The sequence below is a fragment of the Vanellus vanellus genome (assembly GCF_965231255.1).
Source record: "Vanellus vanellus genome assembly, chromosome: 1".
Taxonomy (NCBI): domain Eukaryota; kingdom Metazoa; phylum Chordata; class Aves; order Charadriiformes; family Charadriidae; genus Vanellus; species Vanellus vanellus.
Window position 1 is genome coordinate 113673006 of NC_138905.1, and position 17160 is coordinate 113690165.

General features: G+C 36.1%; 1 protein-coding gene across 2 annotated transcripts in view; it reads left to right on the top strand.

The window, feature by feature from the left end:
* NCAM2 (neural cell adhesion molecule 2) overlaps nt 1-17160 on the top strand; it is a gene marked incomplete at both ends in the record, with an annotated part of 318048 nt that overhangs the window by 281325 nt on the left and 19563 nt on the right. For both annotated transcript variants that reach the window (XM_082492362.1, XM_082492363.1), the window contains one exon: nt 1296-1476. In XM_082492362.1, the coding sequence (XP_082348488.1) occupies nt 1296-1476 (181 nt within the window). The remainder of the gene's footprint in view (nt 1-1295; nt 1477-17160) is intronic.

Below are 17160 nucleotides of genomic sequence, written 5' to 3' on the forward strand. Positions count from 1 at the left end.
AGCAGCAAGAAATCTTTTGAGAAAGTGTGAAGTCAGTATGAAAAAAACATCGCACTCAGCCCTGATAGCCAATAAGTTATTGCAGCAGTGCACACAAAGGAGTTTAGTGTGTCACTCTATTTTTTCTGAAGACTGGGGACAAAAAACCCTGCAGGCATAAGGAGCATGTTTGGGCCCTGACCTGTCTAGTTCAGCTGGTATTTTTTTGACAGTTGTATCAGTCAAGAGCAGGATGCTTCAGCGAAGAGCATAAACATAAGGTGCTGAGAAGCATAGTCGTCTGCAGCAAAAAGTTATACTACCCTGTATTTGAAGTTTGGGGTTTTTTTCCCAAAAGTTTATATCCACTGACCGGGTCTGTGTTGCCTTATAGGTTGGATGGCCAGGATTTGGCTCTCAGATTAATTTTTTTTTTACCTCAGCGTTCAGTAAGAATAGGACTGCATGGATTCTTACTGACTGTTATTGATACTCCTTTGAACAAAGTGGCTTTTGTGTTTGACAGCATATATTGTTTTATACTATTACCTATTAGTTTATAACTCTAATTTGTATAAAGAATATTTACATATATTATGTACAAAAGGAGTGATTGCAAAGGTAAGCACTCTAAATTTATGAAATGCCAGAAGATTGCAACTGAAGTCCTCATTTGTTCCCTATGTATAGGTGTCTTAGATAGTTATCTGAATTATGAGAACCCTTTTTTTCTCTAGAACACCATCTTAATGGTTTACATGTGTCCTCTCACCACTGTAGACACAGGATTGCATACTTTCTCAACAGTGTTTATATTGTTGCATACAACCTGGTTTGAAAAATGTTAGTATATGTTTTCGTTACATAACCAATGTATGATATAAGCACAGCTTGCATTCGTGAACAAGTCAAGTTTGAGTTTAATGACAAGTTTCTTTTAAGGAACATTGATCAAAATGTAATCGAAACATATATATAAAATAAACCTTTTACAGAATTTATTCTTAGCAGCATTTGTAAATAATTTTCCTGCTGTCCCTGGAGATAAAATTCAGTATGTGAACAAAGTATAAATTGAAGCCAAGAGGTTAAAAGTGATTGCCTACAAAATCTGTAAAGGCACATTGTGGAAGCATGATTAGGAGTGGTCAAAATTACAAAAAGCCCAAGTACTCAGAACTCTCAAATTAGATTATTTGAACGTTCATAACCTCTGTAAATGGAGCTCCATATTTTTCGTGCATCATGTAGACACATAGTTTAGACAAATAATACAAGAAGTTTTCAGAATTTAACTACTGTTTGCATCTTTACAGAAAGATAAGGAAGACCAGTGGCTAGAGAAAAAAGTGCAGGGTAGTAGAGACCACATCATCTTAGAGCATCTTCAGTGGACCATGGGTTATGAAGTACAAATTACAGCTGCCAACAGACTGGGTTACTCTGAACCAACATTGTATGAGTTCAGCATGCCACCAAAGCCCAACATTATTACAGGTAAGTTAATTTGAGAATTTTTTCTCTATATGAATTGTTTGTTACTCATAGTACACTCATGCGTGTAGTTGAACATAAGGTAACTGAAGACTTCTTTAACTGACAAAGCCCGAGACCCCATACTCTTATTATCAGCAAAGACTTGATTCAAAACCCTTAAATGGAACCCCATGTCCTACTTTTCTCATACTAATAAAGCAATTTGGAAGCACAGAATAAACATTAAATCTTCAACCCAGATGATGACAGTTAACAAGGAATATAGTCTTTAAGATGCGCCTGCTATACATTTTTTAATTGCCTTGTACTGCCTATTTGTCTGCTGGAAGCAACTTAATTATTAGAATTCCCGATTTCAGTCCAACTCAAAATATCTCTACATGTGCTTCAAGATACACATGTAATAAAGGTATTTATTTTAGTTTCTTATGAGGTTAAAACTTCAAATAGTCTTGTTTAAATACCATCTTACTAATTCACCCTAACACGGTGAACGTACTGTCTTCTATTAGGCCTATTTACAAGCTTTGAAATCTATAGAAATGTTCATATTTTTGAGTGTGTAAATAACAAGGTTTGGAATTTATTTAAGGAATACTGCATAGCATTTAAGAGTGAGTGTGTTTCAGTAACTAATTTGTCAAGTTTTAACGCTTCCCAATGTAAAGCTATATTTCAGTGCAACAATGCCAAATTATTTCATTCAGAATAAACCTAAAATATTATAGTAATTTCTGATATATTATGGGTAATTTTATTTTTTTTAGAAAGCAAATGTTATGAGGAAGAGAATTCAGGCTTTTTATCTAAATTATGAGCTGATATCTTTGACAATAAATTCCACGTTAGATCAGTGTCATCATTACCGTTTTAAAATAAGATGCTAAATCCTCTAACGTAGTATTTTCTGTATGCCATATATTACACTATTAGAGGATTAGAATCAAATTAAAATCTTGCCAAATAAATATAATGGAGAATATATTAAAATGTAAACCATATCAATATCTGTGTTTCAGTTCTGACTCACATTGATCTATTAAGATACTTTATTAAATAATACTTTATTAATAATACTTTATTAAAAGTAGAAATGAGTTTCAATAAGTCATAGACTACTGTGTCATTGGCAAAGTTTGAAATAACTGACTTTTTTTTTCAGTCTATTGCAAGTTGTCTTCAAATATAGTTTCAGGGAAGTTATCTTAAGATCTCTGCAAAATTTGTTAGTATTCCATAGAAATTTGTTGATATAGGAAGCATTGTTACTTGCATTTATAGAAAGGAATAGGCATTTGTAATTCTTCAATAGGTTCAGATCAGTTCTAGTACAAATATTTGCTTTATGCACTTGAATTGCAGTAGTGAGAGCTGATTTGCATCTTGATGGAAATTCAGGACCTCAATAGGGTCTGTGTTTCTAAACAGATAGTGCCTTGTGATTGCCATCATTCAGAAATAAAATTCCACCACCTGATCAAAAAATAAAAGGGAAAAAAAATGTAGGAAAGCATATTGTCCCAAAGAAATAAAAATATCTATCAAGTAGAAAAATAAATAAAACCTCATTTAGGTAAATGGAAAGGGTAAACCATTCTTAAATTTTGTATATTTGAAACACAGATCTTACTTGTTTTCCAATGCAATCTAACTTTAACCTTTTATTATTATTTAAAGTATTCCATATTATTGCCACAGCTTCTGTAACTGACAGAAACATGACATGCCTGCATAAATGATAATGTTGATGGCCTCTAGACATTCAAGTAAAAAGCAGCTTCATTAATTTAGTTTCAGAAGATAGATAGAATATTTTTGTCTGAACACAATTTTATAGGTATTTAGGGGCTTTTTCCTTTCAGTCCTCTCCCATAACCCCGAAGTAGTTGCAAGAAGTCTGTTACACTATTTAACATCAGATCTTCTTTGTATGAATCATTATTGCAATTATGATTGTGGAACTAATTAGTTTCCTTGACAACTGTTTTTGCAAAGTCTGAAAAGAGGGTGAAATTCCCATCATAAAAATACTCTGTAGGCAATTTTTAAAAGTGTGTCAAAAGACACTTAGAATCAATGGAACATTAATGTTCATACTCATGTGTCAGTACGGGTATCTTGTTTTGAAATGACATAATATTATTATTGCGATATATATATCATTGTTGCAAAAGCATGAACCTACTCTTAAAACTTGATAGATAATGTATATAAAATGCTTAACTATGAGCAGAATAATTCTTTCTGATATCAGTCAATTTGGATGATGCACTATTTGTCTGGTTTGAGGCTTATGTATTTGCAGCTAGGCATCTACAGCTAGGTCCAAAGAAGGACATAGGCAACAAGAATTAAATTAGGCAGACTTTTGAATGAAATCTGCATCACCTGTCCTGTGCTCGCTTAGCTGCTTCTCGTGACTGAGATTCCCTTCCTGACTCATGTAATCATTAGAAAAGTTTCTAAGACTCCTGAAGGTTTCCATCTTTATGTGCTCAGATCTATGGCACTTCAGCTGAACTGAGTGTTTCTGTCTTGCTCTAAATGTAATTAAAAAACAAGATATCTGTAGATCCTATGTATGCAATCTCATAGATATAACTTATCCCAAGACAATTTTCGGATCCCCTAAGTATCATGATGGTTAACTATTACCTAACATACTATTATGGTGAAAATATGTGCAAGCTAATGCAATTAATCAGAGAACTCGAGAGAGATGGAGGCAAGTATACATTTGTTCTTGTCCTTTGATGGGTGCTTACTAGTGAAATGGGAGTTGTCATGAGAAATAAACCTTTGGTTCTGATTCCTGCAGAAGGAGCTTGGCTATGTTTTCAGGAGCCATTGGGTATAGGGCAGAAGTAGTAATCCCTGAGGGCAGCGACTGGAAGCCAAAACCCTACTTAACGTGAATACACAGCTCCCATGGGCACCGAGGCCACAACTTCTGCTTGCTATATAAGTGTGAGCAAGTACGAGCTCCTGGCTGGCAGTCAGATTCTATAATAACACAATATGATGATCTTCCGTTACCAGCCTTAGGTCTAGGAAGGAGTCTGCGGCTACAAATTGCTGTCTGGCATCAGTGAGGTGTATAAATGTGACAGACGTTCCTTTAAATTTCACGTGGTTGGCCTCAGCAGCCTCCAACTATAGATCTATTTGATTTTGTAATTTCTGTTCCTAGGCCTGTAACAGTGTCCATTCACTGAATCACTCAAATTTCTGATTAGTTCCTCAGAATTTGTAATCCTTTCAATAAAAGTGTCCTGGTTTCCTAGTTTTCTGAAGGGTTTACCAATGGAAGCTTGCACTGACTTTGAATAATACTCAGCAAACCAACTTCTTAAAATATATTCATGTGTGTGTATATGTTTATACATACATCACTGCATATTATATATATATATGTATATATAATTTTACTCCCTACTTCTTGAGTTATTTTTTGCAGTCAGCAACTCCATCTTTGTATTTCACTTTCTATTTAAGCGTATGAGCATGTATTTAAGAATCATCCTTTGAAGAAAGAGTGGCATAATCTTAAATGTAGTATTTTATGTACTCCAATATCTCACTAGGGATGTTAGTTGGCAGTACTTGCAGGCAGGTGCATCTCTTAACATTGATGTGCTTGCCTCTAAGTACTGATTTGTGATATTTTAGAAAACTTTGTTCTGGCTCCTCTATAGCGTTAAGATTCTTCTAGTCCTGTGAGAAAAGAGGAGATTTTCAAAGGAGCTGTGTGCCTTAGCTCTGAGCTCTTTATCAGTGCTAGGACAGCACAGCGTAACCTCTGCAGCCATAACAAACCCTCTGACTAGGTGTCACTGGGAGCAGCTGAACTCCATCAGCTCCCACAGCCAACACTACAGTCCATTTTTATGGGTCCATTTATTCTTTCTCAGCAGGACAGAGATAGAGACCCTGTCTTTGTACCATGCAGCTGGTAAAATGTGTCCAAATCAATCAGCTGTCATTCTGAACCATTACTATTGCAACCTAAAAACACATCGACAATTCTATATCAAATGAATCTTAAAAGAAAATGAAATGGAAGGTGTTAAAAGAGGATAGATATATTTTCAGAAATTAGTGGCGGAAGATTTATGCAGGTGCTGTCTTCCATAGGCTTTTATCCAGTCAGTGCTGTTTCTCTGGGAGGCCAGTAGATATATTAAAAATGGCTGCAAGTTGTGTTTTATCATAAGTTTTTTCTTCTTCATTATAAATTAATAACTTGGCACAATAGTGAGAAAATGAGAAAAGCATTTGGGTATAAAAAGAAGCCCTTAGACCTATTTTCCTCACTTTCTGATATTGGTTGTTTTGGGGTTTTTTAATTTCCAATACTGTATGAACTGTTGGAATATTTTTTATTAACATCCCTGGATAAGTTTTAATCCGTTGTGCATCTAATTTACTTTTTTTTTCAATGCACAGCTGTCATCAATGCTTTAAATCATGTAGTGATAGGGAAAGAGGGACAATCTAATACTTGGTATTTTCTCTTGTCATCACTAGTAGAAAGATGATACTCTTCATGCCAAACATGATTTTTATCAGTAGTTTTTACAAAAACGCAGCTTTAGGATCTCTGGGGATGTCAAAGTGAATGAAAAATAAAAATGGCTCCTATCGATGCTAAAGGGGTGGGTGTGTGTATATATGTATTTGAATTTGTGTATGTACTTTTTATGATGTATTACATAGACAAAATAGGGCTTTTGAACTATACAGACAATGTTTTATTAGAATAGAAGCTAGGATAATGAACTTTTTAATCCAGAGACTGAAAATTATTAAGTACAGAAAAACAGAAATCAGTCTCCCTGATGCCCATAATTTTCCCTCAGGGCAAGTCCTTTTCGTCAGCTCAGTCGAGCAATTAATTGACTTTTTTTTGAGGGGGTAGAAATAAGTTCTATATGATCCCATCTGTGTAGCTGGGGTAGGTTTTTGTTCCTGTCACGTCTTGTTACCAAAGATCGGACTCACTTGCTGCAGGCGCTCTCCTTGTCTCTCACATCCCTTCAATCCTGACCCACGGGCTGCAAGAGGCTTCCTGGGGAACAATCTCCCTTGCTTTGAAGGGAGGCATAACCTCCCTTTTCTCCAGAAGGGCTGACTTGACCCTGACCATGCATCAGCTAAGAAAAGGTAAAAAGCAGCCTTCATTCTTGTTCTGTACCCCACCACAAAAGTATGTAACGTTCGTTGACTTACCGTAACTATGAATAAACTTCCAATCTGAATAGTTCTTGTGTCCTTTGAAGCATTTTCCTTATATTTCAAATAATTTCAGATCTGTTTGAAATTAAATTTTACCTGATTTCAACCAAGCCTCAAGGTCAGGATACCACATAAAAGTGTGCCTGCACGACCAAGTCCTCTGCTGTCATCACCATTTAGCCTTTCTTGCTGCAAGAGTACATTGCTGGCTCATGTTCAACTTGGTGTCCACCAGGACACCCAGAGCCTTTTCTGCAAAGCTGCTTTCCAGCTGGGTGCCCCCCAGCCACATAATGGTGACTAAAGTTGTTCCTCCCCAGGGGCAGGACTTTGCATTTCCCCTTGTTGAACTTCATGAGATTTCTGCCCGTCCACTTCTCCAGCCTGTTGAGGTCCCTCTGGATGGCAGCACAACCATCTGGTGTATCAGCCACTCCTTTGAGATTTGAGTCATCAGCAAAGTTGCTGAGGGTACACTCTGCTCCATCATCCAACTCATTGATGATGTTGAGCAGGTTGGACCCAGTAGTCATCCCTGGGGTACACCACTAGTCACTGGCCTCCAACTATACCTCATACCATTGATCAGCACCCTCTGTGCCCGGCCATTCAGCCAGTTTTCAATTCCACCTCACTGTCTGCTTATCCAGCCCATATATCAGCAGCTTCTCTATGAGGATCTTATGGGAGACAGTGTCAAAAGCCTTACTGAAGTCAACGTAGACAATATCCACAGCTCTCCCCTCATCTACCAAGCCAGTCATTTCATCATAGAAGGTTACCAGATTGGTCAAGCATTACTTTGCCTTTGTGAATCCATGCTGACTACTTCTGATGGAATAGTTCTTCATGTGCCTGGAAACAGTTTTCAGGATTAGTTGCTCCATTATCTTCCTAGGGACTGAGGTGGGGCTGACTGGCCTGTAGATCCCTAAGTCCTCCTTCCTGCTTCTTCTAAAGACAGAAATAACACTTGCTTCCCTCCATTCTCAGGCACCTCTCCCAGTCTCTTCATTATAATTCAAAGGTTATTGAGAATGGCCTTGCAATGACAGCTTCCTCAGCTCTTGAGTATTCCCTGACCTGATCCTTGCTCCAGAATTTCATCATGTGTCTGGGTCCTTAGATTTCCAAAGGATATCTCTGTTTTGTTTATTTTCTAGGTTTCTATTTACAGCTCTTTTTCGCATAAAATCAAGCCAGATTTCTTCCTTCCTCACTTTCACTTTGGTAGCAACAACAGCATTCTGCAGACCAGGTTGGCTTTCAGTTAAATTTGTGGTATTTTTTGTCTCAGTAACCCATCTGTTACCTCAGTAACCCATGTGCTTTTCCAGATATAAACTGTCTGGTTTTTTAACTTTAGTCAACAATTCTGTAGGTAATGAACAGGGAAAAGACTGTTGATATTCCCTCATGAGCATTTTGCAGAACTTCTGGTAACCAAAATTAGTCATTAGTGATCACATGTAGCTCAGTTGAAGAGAAGCCTTTGCCAGGTACAATGTGTTATTTCAGAACAGGGCCGTGCTCTGTGGCAGAGTTAGCTATGGGGTAATGTCAGCAGTTGGCTTCTGGTACTTATTCTTAGTTCTAGGAAAAGTTATGTTGCATCATTAAAAGTTAAATCAGGAGAATTGTGAGGATTTGAAGTCGTCATCTTCTTTTCTATTCTCTTTCCATAGACAAAGCTAGGCAGGCTGCCAGTAGCTACTTGAGTCACAACTGAAAGTCATTACTTGTGGCTTTTAAATTGCCTGTTTAAATCTCCAGGAAAAGACTGTAGAATTATACTATGTACTGATTCTTCAGGAATAACATTTTGGCCCGATTTTCAACCTATGGCTTGTGACCACACTGCCTGTATGTGTGTATGTATACCTGCACAAACATCCCTCAATTTGTGGCTTGTGATAACTTTGGAATGCAGTTGACAATTTCACTGAATTTGCCAGAGAACAGATGCTTAAAAATAATACGTTCCTGTCAACTTTTTTTAAAATAGGTATCTGAGGATAGAAGTAAAATTCTTTGTAGTCTAGTAAGGAAAATACTAGAAATACTAGTAAGGAAAAGACATTTTCACACTTCTAACAGTTGGAATCATTTGGGAAAGAATAGTTGTAACATTCTGACCCTTGATCCTTGCACCAGCTTGGATAGCAACAATAAATTTAAACCAATAAAGGAAAAGAAAATCACAGAAGGAGTTTGAAGATATTTCCAAAAGTAAAATTTTCATTCTAAGGATCAGAAATTTTAAGGCCGTAATGGGTACCTCTTTTGTATAACTTTGTGCATTACGAGATTCCTCAGTCTGTCTCTACAGCTTTGACTAGTTAGGTTTTTAGTTAAGTCTAAAATGAAGAACAAAATGCAGTAGTCAAAAAGGAAAACCTTGAAGATGCTAGACTCCTTGCAGCTCTGATCATATTCCCAAGGCAAGGAAGAGCTGAAGCATTACCCTTGTGAAGTTCCCTGCATCATTTTCTCATAGGCTGAAGGATATTATTATTCCAAAATCAGAACTTGAAAATGAAGACTTTTGCCTGACTTTTGTTCAGATCATAATTCTGAGCTAAAAGTGTAAAGCAAAGTCTTCAGTGTGCATTGCTGTATTGGAACAAGAAATTTTTATTTTTAATTTTTTCTGAAGTTCTGAAGAGGGTAGAGAGAAGAGATTAAATGTGTCTTTGCAATCTCATGTTTTGAGAATAGGAGTTGGTAGGAATCACACCAGTCAGATAAATTAATATCCAAAACTTCATAAAGTTTATAGCCCCCACAAAACTTATTTCCTTTTGTTTTGCAAGCTACTACTAGAATTTGCTGTGTAGGAGCCATTTCTCATCAAATCCTGGAGACAAACATTGTTGTAAACGATAGGGCTTGTTCTTACTGTAGGCTAAAAGCAGCTGTGTTTGCTCCATTCCCTGCAAAGACTAACATTTTTTACATCTAAAGGGATAGTGTTTGCTTATTAAAATTGATAGAACTTATTTGATATGAATCAGAAAGAGACAAAAAGTCTCACACTGTCAGTGCCATCAGAGATGTTCATAGGCAAACAAAAACCGCAAAACACCAATTATTTTATAAAATGTCATTCTTACAGTACAGCTATCACAGAAATTAACCACCACTGAATACTAGAAAAGCAGTAGAATGCTAGAAAGATATAAATGTGAAAGAATTATTCTGTATTTACAGAACTTCTGCTGCAAAAAGAATTGATTTTTTTTTTACCTTGTGAATTTAAGTTTACTTATCTTTTTGAATGCTACGAGAAAAAAAGAAAATCATAGATGTTGAATGTTGAAGTGCTAGGCTACACTTTGCAAGTATGGTACTCTTATTCAGCTAGAATATTTATTATAAGTAATCGCTAGCATTATGTTGCTCTAGAATTAGAAAAAACATAAGTGCCAATTCAAATATTAAATTGTTAGATATAGTATCTAAAAATATTTAAAAGCTGTGTTATTAAACTGACTGTGCAAGGTTTAATGTGTCAAAGATTTTTTTGCTGTGAATATAAGGACCAAACTACTTAAGTCTTAACAAAAAGAACTGGTTGTGAATTTTGAACAGCTCAGTCATAATTTCTCTAAAAATGTGTTGCATTGAAAACACCACCAAAGTTAGACCACAGAGTTTACTACTTTGGCTGCTGTGGAGAACCACATGTTGCTGCTATTAAGGTACATCTTTTATACGGTTTGCATACTTTATTATCTAGATTTGTCCAGAGCACTTCAATGGTTACAATTCATCTACACTTTAATCGTAATTTGATGCTTCTGTTAGAGTAATCTCTTTGCAGTGATTGCAAAATGTAAATATGCAATTAATTATTTTTTCTCTTTTTTTCTTTCCCACTATCACTTTTTTTCCTTTTGGTACTTTATTTTTCATCTTTTATCAACTTTTTCGCTTTTTTCTTGAATTTACTTCTTTTTCACACTCTTGATTTTCTGTAACAATTCTTGTCCACACAGATAGATGCTGTGAAGCTACTAGACGTGAAAATGGAGGCCAGTCCCTGCAGCTGAACGCTGCTGGTTTCTCTTTCATTGTAGTCATAAGTTTCTGGTGCATGTTTTGGTGCTATTAATAAGGCAAGCAATATGTTTTCTTCCTTTCCCTCTTAGTTTTACATATACAGGAAAATAAACACAGACCTGTATAAAAAAATTGTACTTTTCTATAGCTCTTCTAAAGTTTCCATACCTAGTTAAGAGCCTAAATAGTGTAATTACTTCAGTCTGTGCATGCAAAGTTCTTCATCTGGCTTTTTGGAAACCTTGTAAGTTCTGTGACAAATTCACAGATGATGCTTGCCTCGTCTGTCTGCCAGAAGCTGGAGAATGTGACTCATTGAATCTGATCAATGTGATTTGATTCTGTTTTCTCAACTATATTTTGATTATATGAAATCTATGCATAGACCTCACTGTTGTGAGTCACGTGGCTTTCCAGGCACATCATCAATTGGTCTCTCATGAGAGCATTTTGATTCTGTATTAATCCTTGTCACAGAGTTGTGCTTATACTAGCTTCTTCCATGATGTACTTAAAACTTTATGCTTGATATAGACATCTTTTGTACTTTTTAGTGGATTTAAACAAATATTTCTCCCCTAATTTATAATCTGTGAGTTGCTTTAGTTCATAGTATTTAATTTCATATATTTTTTCTGTGCCTCTCTGAAGCCATGCCTCAGGACATAAAATAGGTCCCTGCCCACCAAACTCACTTCTTGTGACTGTAACGGTGCCATGTTCCATTTCATGGCATTTGTTGGTCTTGAAGATCTAGACGGCTCAATTTTGACCTTTAGTAAAGAATGGGAAAAATAGTTTCCCCTGTTTTACAAGTTAAAAGAATGGCTTACAAACTCTGCAACTAGAACGATGTATACAAAACCTCAGAAAAAAGTTTCTTTAGTAAGAGTCCACATAGACATTTTACTGCATATGTTTGATTTTATGGATTTGACTAAGTTTATATTTCATTCCTCTTTTGGATACAGAATAACCCAAGAAAGCAATGCACTTTTGAGCTAAGGCAGAATTAAATATTTATTTTAAGGTACTTCCCTTCAAACTGTTACTAAAAATAACAAACATAATAAATTAACAGTATATATTGATTTTTTTTCCCCTTATAGTTCATTTCTGTTGTGGTTTGATACCATTATCTTATAACTTCGAAATTATTTGGTCAAATTTAAGTTTTTACGAATCTTCACCAGTGTAAAGGATATTCTTATTTCTTTTAAAAATGGTGATTATGGTCAGTTTTGCCAGTTCCAATTTATAATTGTAAGTCTTTAAAACATCACTAATAAAACCTCTTCTCAGCTAAAACAAAAACCAATCATTTTAAAAAAATGGCTTATGTCACAAGTAAGACATCTTCAGAATGCATGTGTGTAAATCTGAAGACTTAATTTATTGACAGAAATACTTTTTTAAAAAAAAATTACATATTTAGCATAATGAAGTATCTGGGATTCAAGCAAATGCCATTCTCAAAATGTTGACTTTATTGCGACCTGTAGAAAATCTCTCACTGTATTAAGTGGGGCCACTATTTCATCCGCGGCCCTTGCCACTATGTTCTATCACTTTAACCTAATGTCTTGCCATTAATTTGAACTGAATTACATTGACATGTGCCTGACATAGTATGGTAAAGAAACAGAATTTCTATTCTAATTTTTTAAGAGTCGAAACTTTGGATTCCCAGTAAGTCAGTTGGGTGAAAGCTTGTTTTTCAATGCACAAACAATGTCAATATATGCGTTGACTTTGTTATTTAGTTTTATGAGTGTTATTCTTATAAAAAACTCTATGTATTTGTTTAATGTTTCAGTGTTTATTGAACCTACAGACAATAATTACTTAACATTAAGCTATCATTTTTTAATGAAACTTTTCTCTTTAACTGTGACATAGCAGATTTGGAACTGCTAGCTGCGCATAACAATTATCAAAAACCTTTAGGTGTGAGAACGTATTTTCAACTGAGTATAATTCTGACAAATGCTGTTGCTTACGCTAATTTTCTTTTAGGGGAAGAATCACCCTGGGCAGGAACTTTTGCAGGAGGCTTTACTTTTTTCTAACTCTTTCTAGAATTCAGATAGTGAAAATGTTTGTTGTTGTCATTATTGTCACTCTTTTCCCCTGTGGTAAAATAACAAAAATCCTGCAAGTACATCTCTACTTACGATCAGAGAACTGCCATTTGGCATATATGTAGTAAATAGATGCTGCTTGTATTCCCAAGGCGGGGGGAAAGAAAAAGCCCTGCTCAAGTCTGGCCTCATTAGAAGCCTCTGAAAAATTCAGTTCAGAACTGGTCAACAGTAAATTGTTTGATCTCCACTCAGCGTGCTTCAGCACAAGCACACCAGGATCTGCTCCAAGATCTTTCTCAGTTTACAGGAGCACAGTGGTGCACAAACAGTGGGGCTCCTTCTTGGACTAGCAAGAGGAGCAAATTCTTTCAAGAAGCTGTTGTCTGCGGTCACGTCCCTTTTGCATTCTGATCCCATTGTAGGATAGGGACTGGATGCATATAAGGAAACAGAATTTTCTCCTGTGGACACAATGGAGGTAGAGTGCTGTTCTGAATATTAAAGAAAACTAAATTGCAGATACAATCACAGAATCACAGAATGATAGGGGCTGGAAGGGACCTCTGGAGATCATCTAGTCCAACCCCCCCGCCAGAGCAGGGTCACCTACAGCAGGTTGCACAGGACAGTGTCCAGGCGGGTTTTTGAATATCTCCCGAGTCGGAGACTCCACCACCTCTCTGGGCAGCCTGTGCCAGTGCTCTGCCACCCTCAAAATAAAGAAGTTCCTCCTCATCTTAAGATGGAACTTCCTGTGTTCAAGTTTGTGCCCATTACCTCTTGTCCTATCACTGGGCACCACTGAACAAAAAACTGGTCCCCTCCTCCTGGCACCCTCCCTTTAAATATTTATAAGCATTGATAAGATCCCCCCTCAGTCTTCTCTTCTCTAGACTAAAAAGATGCAAGTCCTTCAGCCTTTCCTCATAAGAAAGATGCTCCAATACCCTAATCATCTTTGTAGCCCTTTGCTGGACCCTCTCCAGCAATTCCCTGTCCTTCTTGAACTGGGGAGCCCAGAACCGGACACAGTACTCCAGATGTGGCCTCACCAGGGCAGAGTAGAGGGGGAGGATGACCTCCCTTGACCTGCTGGCCACACTCTTCTTGATGCACCCCAGGATGCCATTGGCCTTCTTGGCCACCAGGCCACATTGCTGGCTCATGGTCATCCTGTTGTCCACCAGGACTCCCAGGTCCCTTTCCACAGAGCTGCTCTCCAGGAGGTCAGCCCCCAACCTGTACTGATGCATGGGGTTATTCCTCCCCAGGTGCAGTACCCTACACTTGCCCTTGTTGAATTTCATAAGGTTTCTCTCCGCCCAACTCTCCAGCCTGCCCAGGTCATGCTGTATGGCAGCACAGCCTTCTGGCATGTCAGCCACCCCTCCCAGTTTGTGTCATCAGCAAACAATCACAACTGGTAAGCACCTGCCAAAGAACTACAAGGTCTTGAGTAAAACTTAGATGGTCTCATAGAATGAAACATAAAATAGGGTCTCATTAAGGTTGCACAGAAAGTCCAATTTTGGTACTTCCTTATTTTGCAGCATTTTCTTAATCCTGAAATTTCAAACCTTAAAGCTGTTTTATTAAATATTTTATTACATATTTTACCTGTCATATACTTGTCTCTGTTCTTATTTTTTAATAAAGAAAGACAGGAGAGTAGTACAGGCGTGTATAAAAGTAGAAAAATGAACATTTCTAAATCATTTTCCTATTCTGGTTAAACATTTGAAGTACTCTTTATCAGTTATAAATTTATGATCTTAGCAAGTCATTCTAACATTGCAGATAGGTATATAAGAAGACAAGATAGGAATTAGGGCACAGAGTGATCAACTGTGAACTCTCCAGACATATTGTGAAAGAGCAAATGAAAAGCCTTGAGAAATTCTAGAAGCTAAATATACATTATAAATGACAAGTTGGCTTTTATCCTCAGTGTCACAATGCCAGCGGGATAAAGAGACGGATTTGGATCACTTATCTTTTTTCCAAGTGATAGTAGTTTCTGCTGGAAACTACATAGGTTCCCATGTTAAATGAGAGAAATTTTAGGTCTGCTGCAATTTATATTCTTTTGCATTATGCATTTTGAGGTTATCGGGTAGTTTGAATATGATCCTTTTCTTTTGGCCCTACCCTTCCCATCAAGGTCCAAAGAGGATGAGTTAAGCCAATTATTATAGGGATTCTGCGACAGTAGAGCCAGGCAGTTCATGGCAGTGTCCCAAACCCTCTGTAATAAGAAGGAAAAAGAGGAAGAGAATAATGTCCTCGCGTTTTTACGTATCTCCTGAGATCAATAACTAAAACAGTTTTGTTTGTATCTCTCTTTAAGAATGTTTCATAAATCCATCTTTTAAAACAATGAGAGCAAGATTATTTTACAATATTTTATACAATCTGTAGGAAGATACAGAAGATTTTAAAATCTTGTCTTCCTACAGATAAGAATGAGGAAAAACTGAAAAGAGACGTTTGCAAATTAAATTATACTTGGTAGGTATAGACTGAACAGCGTTAAAATTGTCGTTTAAACTGTATTAAAATGATAAATATGTCTTCACAAATTGAATTTAATAGTCTGCTGTCATTAGTACTTAAATGTTAGATAAGTAAATTTTTTCCTTTTAATGTAGTAATTGTAAAAGGGATTTTAGGTCTTATGATTGACAGTGTAAAATGTTACCATTTTTTCAACAATATGTCACGTATTTTGAAATGCTAATATTCAACTGTCTCTAAGACTGAAGTCCTAAAATACCCTACGTTGAACTTATGCCTTAAATCCAAAATGATGGCAAAGAGACTTAAAAAGGATAATGATTATTCTGTGATATAGCAGTATATCTCTGAGGAACAGTAGTTTTAAAATGTTTTGATTTACAACCTTTTGAGTCTAAGTCTGGTGTCTTTCCTAATCAGATTTTACTTGTTGTCTTTCTGGTTTCCAGAGTTTTGACAAGTTCCTAACATTTGCAAATTATTCTTGAATCAAAGTATTTACATAATACGACTTCAAATGTGATTCTTGATTTATTACAGTAGAGTTATTAGAATATAAATTGCGGTCTAGCTAAACAGGAAAAATATTGCTCAGAAAAAGACACATATACTGCATATATTGGAAATAAAATATGTCTGTCTGTGTGGTTTTATTTGTGATGGAAATATAAGGCCAAGCACTGATGTAAAAAATACAATGTGCGTAAGAAAAATGGATATTTAGAAGATAAACAGATATAGTGTTTTAATTAAGTAACTAACCATATGGCCAATACTTGGTTAGATTCCTGGGCCTTACTGCGTATTATCTTTCCAGCATGCTATAAGCTCAGGCACTAAATTTGCTAGCTCCACTCACATGTGTATGCAAATGTAAAGTTAACTAACTAAGCCAAACAAAACAATTTATTTTTTTTAAAAGAGGTAATGGAGACTCAGGTACAATTTGTGATTGTGCTGTTGGTCTCCGATCTTCTACCCATTGTCTAGAATGCTGATGATTCCTAATTGCTCATTTTTTCAGGATTTTTAGGAGAAAAGGAAATAAAGTCTTAGGAAGTAGTTTGAACAATATCAGGACAAATATAGCTTCTAAGGTCTATAAGGACAACACTGAAGTCTTTGCTCATTTGAGCTTATCACATTGTACTTCATCCATCCCATTTTTCCAGGCACGTAAGAAATCTTCAGTTTTCCTTTGGTACACAGCTATCAGGCTTAATGTATGATGGAAACTCACAGGGGAAATCCTATTCCTTGTAATGCCCATGACAACACACTAATAAAGCCAGTGGTGACAAATAATCAAGTATAGAGAATCTACCAACTTTGCCTGTTTAGAAACAGTAGCTTTATGGAAGCTGTATGCTTGAGAGCTATGTTAAGTTTAGATGTTTTACAAGAACTAGATCAAGAAACTGAAGTAGGAACATCCATTTTTATTCATTTTTATATGGTCTAATGTCCTGAGAAACTGTAGTAGTAATTCTTGCCACCATAGTCCCATTACGTTATATGACATTTTTATTAATAGTTCTAATTATTTATTTTATGTTTAGCATTTTTGTAGAGTCAATTTCTAGTGAATATTATTTTCTTATCTTTTTAATTATGACACATTAAGTGAACAAGTTAAGTGAATACAAACAAAGTAAATCTTACTGAGTGCATGTTCCCAACAGAATTACCCTTGAAAATATATACAATGTATTACAAACTACTTCTATGAAAAATATTGCAAACACTGCAGTTTCTGTAAGTTTCTGTTTTCAAAAACAGTATGAAAGTA